The following is a 14,270-nucleotide window of genomic DNA, read 5'->3' on the forward strand; positions in this document are numbered from 1 at the left end:
ATTATTTTAAAAAAGCTTATGATTAGCAATATTATATTCTTGACATATCCTCTAGTTTCAAAAGAAAGAAACAGATTGACAGATATTCAAATAGCAGAGTTAAGATCCTTTCTTAAAGATAAAATTGAAGCACAAAAATTTCATTGTTTGGGCTACAATATTACAATAGAGAGCAAAAACTACTGTAAAATTTGCTAGCTGGGAGAACGCGCGTTGACGGTGTCATTTAGTGGAAATGTAATGGATATCCAGCCTTCAATTTGATAGTTCGTTTACAAAATATTCCAACATCTTTAGCAGCCAGTAAGCTAGGCTGGTCTGTGATGAGGAATATTCACGGTGAATCGTGCAATCTTTTAACCGATGACAGTTGATAAACTGATTTTTATATATTTCAATGAAAGAAAATTCATGATTGCTTAATTGTTTTTTCCCCCTCTTTAGCTTTCACCTTTTCTGGTGGTAAGCTCCTTCAATATCTCTCTCCACTTTATGTTACTATCTCTTTTATCTAATTTATACTTCTTCATATTGGCTCTAACTTTATGGCCCATTGAAGTTTTGGCCTTCCTCTTTTACTTTTACCCATCACTTCCAAACTCACAACCTTATTTATGTAGTTCATAGGCCTTCTCATTGTATGCCCATACCATCTTAGTCTGTTTACCAATCTTAGTCTTAATGGGCACTACCTTTAAACTTCCTAGTATTCTTGCTTCGCACCTTCTCCTTTCTTGTTACCCCAGCAATCATCCTCAGCATTCTCATCTCCATAGTTTGTAGACTTCTCTCGTCTGATTTTTTGGTTGGCCATGTTTCCGAACTATATAGAATAGTTGGTTGTACTATGGAACTGTAAATTTTTCCCTTCAATTTGTGTGGGATTTTTTTGACAAATAGCACTCCAGGTAAAGATCTCCACTTTAACCACCCTTGATTAATTTTACTCTTTATCTCTTTCTCTATTGTGCCGTTTGATTGTATAGTGAATCCCAAATATTTGCTGCTTTCAATTGCCGATATAAGCCATTTATTTATATCAATGTTTTCTGTTTCATTTCCTTTTATCACCATATACTCCGTCTTTTCTCTATTTACTTTTAGTCCGTGCCTTTCTAGGATATTTATCCAGCTCATTAATCTTTCTTTCATTTCATCCTTGGATTCGGCAAGTATCACAATATCATCTACAAATATCATATTCCATGGGAGTTTTGTGTATAGACTAGGCTAATACATCTATTACTGTTATGAAAAGAAGTGGACTGAGAGCCGACCCTTGATGAACTCCCTCGGCTATTGAGAAGCTTGTTGAAGTACCGTGCTACGGACCATTGTTGTATGGCCCATATACATATCCTGTATTATTCTTATATATTTTTCGAGAACCTTTTTGTGGCGTAGCGCCCACCAGATAAGTTTTCTTGGGATTCTATCGAAGGCCTTTTCTAGATCGAGAAAGACCATGTGTAGCTTTTTGTTCTTTTCCGTATCTTTCACTCATTTACCTAATTGCATGGATAGCATCAGTTATTGATCTTCCAGGCATAAAGCCAAACTGAGTCTCTCCTATTTGGATTATGTCTCTTAACCTTTTTTTCTATTATTTTTTCGTAGAGTTTAAGACAGTGTGACTATAATTTTATGCCCTTGTAATTTTGACAATTGTGTGGATCCCCTTTATTTTTGAAGATAGGAACTAGATAGCTCTGCATCCATTTTTGAGGGATCTCTTCATTTCCCAGTATTATATTGTACAGACTTGTGAGGAGATGTCATCATATCCTAGTGCTTTAAGAATTTCTATTGGAATATCACCTGGAATCTTATCTTTGTTGTTTTTCACATGTTTGAGGCATATGGTTATTTCTTGTTCTGTTATTGGTTGTACAAGGTTTTGACATGGGGAGTGTTCATCTAGATGTAGTATGTCGGGATTAAAGTTGAGAAGCTCCTAAAAATATTCTTTCGATCTATTCATTATTTCTTTTTACTTTATTATCAATTTCCCATCTTTAATTTTGATTACTTACAGAGCTCCGTTTATATCCCTAGAATTCTCTCTATGTTTAGCTAATATGCAAATTTTATTTTGCCCTTCTTTGGTATGTAGTTATTCATACATGTCATCGTATGCCCTAGCTGTGGCCCTAGCCACCGCCTTTGTAGCTATTCCCTTTGATTTTTTGTAATTTGTCTTGTCATGTGGGTTTTTGGATTTGTACCATATTTTATATAGGGCTTTTTTCTCCTGTATAGTGTTTTGTACCTCTTCATTCCACCACCATAGTTGTTTGGATGATTTGTTGCCTCCCCTTGTCAAGCCTAGTGTCGATTTGGCAGTGTCTATTAATCTGGATGAAAGGTCTATTCACATTTTTTCATTGACTTGTAAGGAATCTATTGTTTCAATGTTTGCATTGATTGCAAAGGCATCTGTCATTGATTTTAATCTACCCCATTTAATGCATGGTTCAAGTTTTATCTTGTTTTGAGTGGATTTAGTTGCGATGTGAAAATCCATGACTAGTAGCTTGTGTTGCGCGGCAATATCTTCTCCTGGGATGACTTTGCAGTCTATTACATCTTTTAACCTTCTGATCTGGGTTTTCCTTGTATCACTTTCATATGTTATTAAATGACTGTCCTTTTTCCTATAGTAAGTGTTGATTAAGGCAAGGTCGAAGGCTTGCGTAAATTTCAGTACATGCTCTCCTTCATCATTTCTTTCTCTATATCCAAAACCACCATGATGCCTTTTGTAGCTGTCTCTTGCTTTTTCCACATGTGCATTTAAGTCACCACCTATTATGACTAGGTCATCCTTAGGGATTTCCATTACAGCTTCATCAAGGATAGCTCTAAAGTCATCTTTCTCCTCTTATTTGCAACCTGTTTGTGGAACATATACTGAAAGGATGTGTAGTATTGATTGACCAATGCAGAGTTTTATCTTCATTAGTCTATCAGAGATCCTGTTGAACTGAGGAGGTTAGATCTTGACTGAGGATGATGCCGACACCGTTCCTGTTGCTAACAATTCTATTATAGTACAATTTATACCCATCTCCAATCATTTAAGTTTTCTGATTTTTCCATTTCGTCTCTTGTATGCACGGCTATATCAACTTTTCTTTTGTTCAACATTGATGCCAATTCTCTTGCCTTACCTTTAAGTGTCCCAATATTCAAACTTGCTAACCTTGTCTTCTTTGCTTTGACCTTTATTTTATTTTTCACATGTATTATTAAATAATTTATTGCATTTTAAAATTTTATTTAAATGATTGTGAAAATAATTTGCAATAAAATATTAATATTGTAGTTATAAAGAGTTTTTTTTTCCCCAAGAAACGGTTTTTTTCATCTTTAATGACTGCATAATCTTACATTTTATAAATATTTGTTTTTATTTTAGAAAATTTTAAACAAAGTCAGAATCCTAATAAAAAATCAATCTTGTAAAAGTACCAGAAAAAATAAATATTCGATTGACAATTTAAAAAAAAACTTTAATTATGAATATTTACAAATAATTCGAAAATTAACAATAATTCAAAAATTTAAAAATCGAATAAATGGAATATCCAAGTATTTTAACAAATTTCATCTCTAACCAAATATGTAATCTTATATCTCCCCGGTAACTGAATATTTATAATATTCATTCATATTTAATTCTTGCATTTATATTTTTTACAGAAATCAAGAAGAGGCTCCTTAAAAATGTTTTTCGTGAATATCGATAAAGTAGCCGCTACCATTTGGCGAGACAATGCTCTGGGTATAGTGGTTTTCGATATAGCCGCAAAATGTTTTATATGTCATGTCGTTTTCGGGAAAAAATTAGTAAATGAATCAACATTAAATTAGTGTAACAATACAATTACAAAAAAACTCCAAATGTGTACCATATGAGAATAATGGTATTTGTTTAATCACTAGACCCCATGATGTATTATTAAATAATGAGTGTACACCTCTTATCAACATGTATGGGATCACTTCAGGGACCTAAACACCATCCTAAGCTAATGACGATATTACCCCCCCCCTTCCCATCAAAATTTTTACCCCCCCCCCCCCATTACTTATAAAATATTATTTTTTAATGAATCTTTTTATAGGGTGATAGAATAGGTCATGCTTTTAACGTGGCTTTCAAGTTAAATCAGGAAAAAATTGCCAAAGCGAAGCTCTTGATGGATCTGCCCGACGTACCAATTGAAACGCCAGTACCAGAAATGGAGCCGGTCCCTTCTTACAGCTATCAATCCCCAATCAAGATTGAGACGCCACCTGTGCCCGAACCTGTGGCGCTTCCTAGGTCACCGGAAAAACCACTTCCTACCCCAGAACCTGTCAGGTTTGGTACACCCTTGGCAGTCAAAATTGAGAGGGAGGCTCAAAAAGATTTTCAGGTAGGTCTTCTTGGCATCGTTGGTTATATAATGGAGTCAGGTATTTTATCTCCGTATACCGATTCTTCAAAACCTTCTGAAATGAATATCCAGATGGAACATAGAATCGCAAATGACAATGAATTTAAAGATTTAAGTTCCAATGATTTGTCAGTAGCCCTTAAACCTTGGTCACCCAAAAATCGTGATAAAACTATTAACCAGGTAAAGGTTAATCTAATTAAAAATCTTCGATCCGAAAATCAAAATAATGTCTACATAGTCATAGATTTACCGGGGGAAAATATAGGTAACATGCTAAAAGGAAAAACTCCTATAGATTTGGTGCTTGATTCAATGACATGCCGTATAAATTTGCAGGAAAATTAATAATTTATAAAATATTCTAAAAGTAAAATTAATGATTTAAATATTTTATTATATCAAATAATAAATCACAATCAAATTTGGATTTAATTCTATAATCGATCATTATAATTATATCCTCTATCTCTATCTTCATAAACTTTATAACAGAGCGATTTTTTTAAAAAAACCCAATGCCATCTGGTTAACATTAAATGATCAACATGTGGCTTATCAATTTAAATTTACAAAATTTGACTTGGATCAAATAACTTAAAAAATAACAATTTCACTTATTTTGCAAAATTATTTTGATACACTTGAAGTTTAAAATGGTACTTACAAAAATGTAGAATAAAATCATACAAAAAACATAATTTATAAAATTTATTCTGTGGTTTTATTTTGAATCTAAGACCCGAAACAATAATATTTTCAAAATGTTCCTATGGAATGCTTTTGTGACAAATTGTGGAAAAGGATCTGTAACATATTCTGGATAATTTTTATGATATTTAAATCTTATTCATTTTTTTCAAAAATTTTGCATTTTTTAGTGAAACCTTCAGTCCTTGATTTATATTGGTGGAAGAAAGTAAGAATTCTATAATATTAAAATGACGAGTTCATAATCCTTAGCTTATAATGAATTGCATGCCCGATTCTCGGCCTTTTTTGGGGGAATACCTTTTCCCGCCCAAAAATTTTGCCCCCCCCCATCTAAATGGTGAATCAAACTATACCAAAACGAGTTTTACCAACTGTAAGAAAGTTCTTGAATAAAGGGGCCTTGAAAAAACATTATAATTGCAGAATATATAGGAGTTGATCCTAAGACTAAAAGGTTTTTCCAATTTTATGGTATAAATTAATCAACAATTTGAAAAAATTTAAATCAAGATGACCATTTTAATTTTCTAGACATAAAAAATAACCTTTATTGGAAAACCATAGAAGAGGGATTAGTAAATGAAATTGAGATTTTTAAAAAATTATTTTCTAAAAATTTAGAAAATTTTAAGATTGATGAGTTGCATCAGATTTTGTCAAATTTCTTTACCTATACAAAAACTATTTCAAAATGTTTTTCAAATATTCTCTCATAGAGATCAACAACATCGAGTTTTAAGTAGACTTTTTCATCATGAAAATTATTAAATCAGATGTTCGAGTAGCATTGGCGTACGCAGCGGGGGGGGGGCAGGGGGACAAATCCCCCTCCCCAAAGCCAAAAAATGCAGATGCCGGATATATTTTTCAAAAATATTATTGTTTATATTAATTTATATTTGTTAATATTTATTCGTATCTCATATTAAATATATATTTAATTACAATTATTATCACATTTATCTACTAAGTTATTTTATCAATTAATTTTGATTTCAAGTTTTCCGGCGTAATATTTACTTATTTTCAAATATTTAGTGGCGTAATATTTATCTACCATTTTCAAATCTCTAATCAAATAATTATTATTTCTGAAACTTCTTATAACAGGGAAAAAGAAATTGTAACCTTGTCCAACGAGATAGAGTCTCTGCCATCAAGCAGAACAGCTTTTAAGGAGTTAGAAGAGCCAATTATTTGCTATTACTGAAATATCATAATGGCCTGAAAGAATCCTCAGAAGCAAGAAAATTATTGGATTCAATGCTTATTCCAAATTTTATTTCTCATTAGAATGTATTATTTAATTATACAACTATTTTAAGTATTACTTTTCAAAAACATGACATTGACTTGATTAAGAAGATGAGAATAGAGGAGAGCATTTTATAAGAACTCAAGGAAATTAGGGCTAATGTTGATGAAGAATTTCATATTTTATTGTTGAGTCAAAAGCTGAGCTATACGTGTTTAATATTTGTCTCCCTCGACTTGTAGCAAGGCAAGCTCATCGTTAAACATTAATATAGGATAAGTAGAAGAATATATCTTAAATACAGTTACATTTACAACCCAAATAAATGAATTTTTAATTCATCATGCAGCACTTACTAATCTACAAATATTACTTCCACAAGAGCCTTCCCAACCTTTTTCAGATGGTGATAGAAAAAATAATATTTGTTAGATTTTTTTATGAAGATGATAAAGTATCTTATGATGCCTTACTAGCTGAATAACTATGTTTATAAGATTAACAATGGTTGATATAGTCCCAAAAAATGCTATGGATGCTCTGCATTATTTCAAACACATTTTAGATTAAATTCCCAATGTATTAAATGGGTTTATAAACTCTTCCCATTAGTAAACTAATGAGAGAACATTCTCTTTTTTAAAAAGAATAACAGAGGCCCGCAGAAGTGATTTTTTTTAAAGATTTTTTACGGCCCGGCCTGGTTTTTTTTAAAAATTTTCAGGCCCGGTCCGGCTTTTTTTTAAAAAATTTTTAGGCCCGACTCGGCTTTTTTTTAAAAAATTTCAGGCCTGGCCCGGCTTTTTTTAAAATAAAATTTTCAGGCCCGGCTTGGGTGTTTTTTTTAAAAAAATTCGGGCCCGAATATATTTAAAAAAATTAAAATACTGTCCAGCCCGGGGGCCGGGCCTGGAGGTCTCTGAAAAACATACCAAGAAGTACAACATCTGAAAGTAGATTGAAAGGTTTGGATCTTTTGAATATTCATAGGCATTTGACGACAAGCAAGGATGAGATAATTGAAAAATTAGCTCAATCACAACGAAGATTGGATTTTACATTGTAAATATATAACATATAAAATGCAATTAATCCTAAGAAACTTTTTGTGTAAAGGCTCAAAAAATTCAAATTTCTATTTTGGGTCATTTAAGTGATTCTTTACATATAATTTTTTTGTAATTCACATAAATTTAAAATTGTGTATTAGAAATAGTTATTAGTCCTAATAAATTTATGCTTGATATTTTTAAAAAACAATAATATTTAATAAAAAATTTTATTATCCCCCCCCCCCAGACTAAATTCCTGCGTACGCGCCTGTCGATTAGTGATATAAGAAAGTAACTTGGTTTTTTGAGGATATTGAAAAATCATAACTGAAACTCTTAATTTTGGAAATTTTTAAAGGCATTTAAAATTAGTAATACATCTCAATTATATTAATGCTTTATTTTCATTATTTTACACTGCTCAATCATTGATCATAATATCAATTGTAATATAGATATAAATATTTCTTAATTACATATATTTTATAATTTAATCTCTAACAAGTATTACACAAGCACAATTAACTATATCAACTTTATTATATAATTTGTAAAAAATCATTAAATCTTTTTTCCAGCTATAAGTCAATTCTCTCTTTCCATTTAATTTTATAAACATATTTGATCATAATTATATTTTTTGTATATTTTTAAATATGGTATTTTTCAAATAAAATCGTATATTTCAATTTTGTGTTCAAATAAAATATTTGTTCTATGGTGTTGAAAAAAATTTCTTAACTGCCCCTACAAAATTTTTATCAGCCCCCCCCCCCAACCTCAAACGGGTAGAAACTGAAATCGGGCCTGGAATTAAGGGAGATATGGCAAAAATAGCCATGTTTGATGACTGGCCACCACCCTTTAACTTTTTACCTATTTGACGTATTTCTTCCAAAATTAGTCAAAATGTGTATATTTATGATATGTACCTTACCTAAGTTTATTTATTGATTACAATTCAATAAAAAAATATCTTAAATAAACTATTTTTAGTACCACTTACTAGAAAAATCATGTTTTACATTTATTTAGGATACTGTTATTTTATATAAATATTATCCTTGGGCATTTAACATTATTCACACAAAAAATTAGAGCTTATATGTTTTATTATACATATAAAGGCATTTTATGATAATAAACAGGTGAATATTGTCTGCCAATGTATTAACTGGCCAAAATCCATATTTAAAAAAAAGCTTATATAAACTAACATTTTGTGAAAAAATGATGAATCCCTACGTGAAATGGAATTCAAATAGATTAATATTCACCAAATCTCAGGAGGAAATTTTATAAGATTATAATATATGACAAGCTAGAAAATCATTAATGGGGCTTAGCATAAAATAGTTAAACTTATTAATATGCTAAATCATTTTTAGATATTAATTACATGTTAGAATTATCTGTTAGATAATTAGTTATTATAGATTTATCAATTATATATGTGCTAGAGCATTTTTTTAATGGTATTAATTATATATTAGAATTACCTGTTAAATAATTTGTTATCATAGGATTTAATTATATAAATTTTTATTTTTTGATAAGAATATTTGCACACTATGAGTTAAGTAAACTTAAAGATGAACTATGATGAGTGGCTGCGCATTATATGCAAGAAATATTCTTAGAGCAAGAAAGAGGGGATTAAATGCATTCATTGTTAAGAATAGGCTCATGCTTAATGTATTAATAATAATAATGTTTTTAATTGTTATTATTATTTATGTAAATAAAAATATTATAATTTTATCTTATATAAATTAATAAAATGACATAAATTGTTGCTGTGTACTATTCATAATAATAATTAAGTTCATTGAGCATCAGAAATTTTTAAATTGATGAATAATTAAATTATTAAAATAACAATTTTAACATGTAGATTAGAGAACTGCACGGGCTGTCCGTAGCCCGACCCGACCCGACCTAACCCGACCAGACCCGAAAATAAATAATAATATTAATATCTTAAATAGTCAGTATAATTTATAATATTAATTATAAAATCATATTATTTATTATCACATTTTAGGATTAAAATGTCAATCATATTAACATGTCATGTCATTATTAATTATTATTTTATAAACTTAACAACCGGATACCAAACTATTTTATCATTAAATTGTGTGTTTCCCTAGAATTACAAGATAAGACATATTTTATGTACTAAAGATAAGTTTTATTCATTATTTATTATTTATCTAGCCTATTATACATTGTCTTTTTTAACATTTGTTTTAAAAAATTTCCATATAAAATTTAAGATTGGGATTTAATTCAGGGGAACTTATTTCTAATTTAAATTTCACTACCATAAATGTTAATCATCCTAGAAATTAAAAAATATTATATAAAATTGGTATTGATATTCTAAGTTACATTTATATATAAAATATAATCTTTACTTATTTCATTTTGATATTATTTTTTTATCTATCTACCTTAATATGAGTTGTAAATTTTCTAGCTAATTTTGGTTGTCAATATTTTAAAATATGCCAGAAAAAAATTAGGAAATTAATACAAGATTCTCAAAGAAAATAAGATGTATACTGTGATATGTAAAATTTAAAACATGAATATTAAAAAAAATCTGTATCTGTATCTTTTGTCAAGAAAATGATACAAGATTCTTTTCAGAATTAAGGATCTTAGATACAGATATCAGTATCTTATTAAAAATGTCATAATATACTGAGTACAAGATATAAAGGGATCTTGTATCATGTATCTTAGATACAAGTATTCGCAGTACTGCCCAACTCTGTTTATTTCAGTCTAATTGATTAAAGTCATTTTAAATATTTTTTTTAGATTTTAGACACAGCCATATTAAAAAAATTATCTCAATGGATGCAAAATTAAAAAGAATTGGTGAAAAGATTAAGACAAAAGAGTATGAAGTAAGGGAGAATCTTAATGGAAAATCCGATGTATGGAAGAAATTTTCATTTATATATGATGAAAATAAAGAAAAACTTAATTATGTCATTTATTATATGCAAATTTATTTATGTATACAATTCAATAACAACAGGTTAGATATTTATACATAAAATATGATCTTATTAAATTATTTTAGGCGGCTAGCAGTGAAAGAGCGTTTTCAGCTGCTGATAGGGCCTTTGAGGAGAGAAGGACTCGTTTAAAGCCAGATAAACTGGACGCCTCTTTATTTATATATCATAATTATTCACTTTGTGATAATTTTGATAATGATATTGATGAAGTCAATATAATATAATATGTTCATTATATTTTTATATATTTTTTATATATTTATTAACTTTTATATCATTTCTATATTCGCATAAATGATGCTTATTGTATTATATAATCGTTATAATTTTTAAATTCGCTTGTATATTAATCGTTTTATAATATTTTTTACAAATTTAATAAAATGCAACTTAATATATATCTTGAATAGATTATGGCCGTCAAATAAACTTTTATTTAAGGTGGCTGAAGTGAATAAATACACATAAATTTTTTTTTGGTTATTATAATATTAAAACTTAAATTGCAAAATTTTATTCGGGTCGGGCTCGGGTCGGGTCGGGTTGGACTAAAAAATGTGTGCTCGGGCTCGGGTCGGGCTCGGACAAAAAAATTTTTTTAATTCGGGCTCGGGTCGGGCTCGGGTTACGAAAAAATTACTTTGCAGTTCTCTAATGTAGATAATCAAAATAAAAATTTATAAAATCACAAGTAAGAATCTTTAACAAAAAGATAATTAAGATGTTAATTTATAAAATATTATCATAGATGATGATAAATTTAGATATTAATACTAAATATATAAGTGTAAAATTATATTTTTATATATCTAAAAAATGAAGAAATATTAACATAGGTCATTTACAAGTATTTCTATTGTAATATTTCCTATTTATAATAAAATTCTTAAATAATATATTGTCTAATCAAGTTTATTAAATATAATAAATTGATGAACGATTAAATAATTGAAATAATCATTTTAACATATAGATAATTAAGATAATAATTTATAAAATCATTAAATAGATAGTGGTTAATTTTATTGAAATAAGAATTTTACAAAAAGATAAATAATATATTGATTATTTATAAAATATTATCATTAAATAGATGATGATAAATTAAATTAGTGTGTAATTAAATTTTTATATACCTAAAAGTGAAGAAATATTAACATAGGTCTTTTACAAGTATTTCATATTATATATTTATAATAAATTCTTAAATAATATATTATGGCTTAACATATAATATAGTATATGGCCAGTCAATACAAACTATGTTTTAATTGGCCAAACTTTCACATAACCTCATATAGCTCATAAACTTTATGGATAGTGCTTTGATTCAAATTTTATTTTAAAGATTAAGAATTGGGCTACAAATTGATATAAAATTTGTTTGGTTAAACGCAAATCTTGATGCCTTTTTTGAAAAAAGCAAAAACCTAGTCATGCCACATTTCCCTTATATATATTTTTTTATTGTGTTTCAAGAAAAAACATTAAGCGATCATAATATAAGACTATTAAAGAAAAAAATTCGTTCGAGAAAGGTTGAATCAAAAAAAGGAAAAGTGTTTAAGACTTAAGAAAATTCGATTGAAAAGGGAAAATGTATTTTTTTTTTAAATTTGATTAATTCTAATTATTTGAAATTATTAAGCAGCAATCCCCATCCCTTTCTTTGTTATTCCTTTGTTTATTGTTATTTTACTTTTCTAATTTTATGTGAACTCTCCTCAATTTTATGTCAATTTTAATCTCTTTTAATTTTTAAATGTATGTTATTATTATCATTCTTTTTTACATATAATCTTCTATTAACTTTCTTATCATTTTTTTTCTCATTACTTCAATTTTATATTCTTTTTGCTATTTTTTATTCTTAAATTGGTATGCTACATATCCAATAATGATAAGGCATCGTTTTAATTACTATTACGGTATATAGAACATGATACGTTAACGATCACCCAAACGACCCGAATTAAAAGCAATAACTATTTAAATTATTATTTGAAAATAACGAATGCAGGTAAATTTTAAAAAAATTTGCAAGTAATTATTTCCCTTTTAAAATCTCCACATATGTATAAGCCCGAGGGTGCGATTCTTACTAAATTTGTTTTCGTAAATAAAATTTTAAGCTAATAAAATTATCCCCCCTACAACCTTACCCCTCCCCCTATTTCCCCAAAAAATGAATATAATACATCATAAACTAATTTTTAAAAAATAAGTAAATGTTAAAGAATACAAAACGCTTACCAAAATGGGGCCCAATTAAAATTTTCTAGTTAAATGCACCAAAAACTTTAAAACCAGAGATCCGAACCTTAAGAAACATTTTTTAGGCCCGATAAAGATAACGAATTATGGTTGAGGTTCTGTTAGTATCAAAATTATTCAGTTCGGTTTGAACCTTTATAAGAACTTTTAAAAACTATGCGTATATAAGCACATTTTTAAGTATTTTATCTACCTACTATATACAGTATTAATATGATTTGTTGTAACACATTTTCATAATGTGAAAAAACATTCTTGTATAGTTAAATAACTTTCCATAATTATTGTAAAAAACATTTTGATATAAATTAAATTTTTTTAAAAATTTTAAAAAGTTTTAAACATTAAACTTTAATGAAGACTAACATCAAAGTTATGAATCAAATTGTTTTTTTTGACACAAGTTTAAGTGGAAAAATGAGAATTCAAAAATAAATTTTAATAATAAAGTTCTTAAACTTTAATGAAGACTAACTTCAAAGTTATGAATCGAATATAGTTTTTTTTATGTTTTGGACATAAGTTTAAGTGGAAAAATTAGAATTTTAAAAGATATTATATAAAAAAAATATTCAATACCTTTTTTAAATTTAAAACATTATTCCAATATTATAATTTTAATTTTAGTTATCCAAAAAATGGAAATCAGGATAAGAAATTTGAATAATTTCTTAAATAAACATGAGTGAAAACTTAGGGTTTTCAGATAATTCTTATTTGTTTATAATTTTTTATGATCAATTCGAAACACCAAAATCAATCATTTAAAGGAATGCATCGAATTCCCTCTTCAATAAACTTTATGGTATGAGAATAAAAATTTGAAAAATTATATGTAAAATAATTGCCTAAAATACTCGTAACAATTGAAATAACTTCATTTCGGTTATTGGGTTTAGGAGAATTTGATCTATATTGATTTTTAATTACTCCGAAAAAATTTTCTATCGGATTTAATTGCGGCGAATAGGGTGGCAAAAATATGATATTTGGATAATTCTCACTAATTATCCTCGCTCGATGTATAGGAGCATTATCCATTATAAGTAATGAATTTGATGGTAAAAGTGAGAATAATTCATCCAGGTATGCCTTGAATTTTATCGCAGTAAAAGCCCCATCTATTATTGTGAATTTTTTCAATCCACTTATTCCTATTATGCATAGGACTGATATATTTTTCCCCTTGGAGGGAGGTAATAAACGAATAGGATCAAAATTTGGTTGCTCTTGAATATTCGAATAACATCGATTTGTAATGTCAGTTAGGCATCTAAGGGAATTTGATGGGATAGGTGAATAACTTTGGTATCTATTTGTTATTTCAGATAACCCCCCGTGAGAATTAAAAGTTTCATTAGGTGTATCTAGAATTTTATATATAAGGTTAGTAAATAATAGAATATTATATTAACAAACCTGAAACTGGAGATAGATTCAAAATACTAGCGATAATAAAATTTGACATTTAAAAAAATGGAAATATAGTTTTTATAGA

At 28.2% G+C, this 14,270-nt stretch overlaps 1 protein-coding gene across 1 annotated transcript; it reads right to left on the reverse strand.

The window, feature by feature from the left end:
- Positions 1 to 2,113: 2,113 nt before the first annotated feature.
- Positions 2,114 to 2,839, reverse strand: LOC135924306 (uncharacterized). The gene is made up of 2 exons (XM_065459360.1): positions 2,458 to 2,839; positions 2,114 to 2,367 (listed from the first exon to the last, which is right to left on the reverse strand). Exons 1-2 carry the CDS (start codon positions 2,837 to 2,839, stop codon positions 2,114 to 2,116), a joined length of 636 nt encoding a protein of 211 aa, XP_065315432.1.
- Between the last annotated feature and the right edge of the window lie 11,431 nt (positions 2,840 to 14,270).

Source organism: Gordionus sp. m RMFG-2023, chromosome 2 (assembly GCF_954871325.1).
Source record: "Gordionus sp. m RMFG-2023 chromosome 2, tfGorSpeb1-WG-v2, whole genome shotgun sequence".
NCBI lineage: Eukaryota > Metazoa > Nematomorpha > Gordioida > Chordodea > Parachordodidae > Gordionus > Gordionus sp. m RMFG-2023.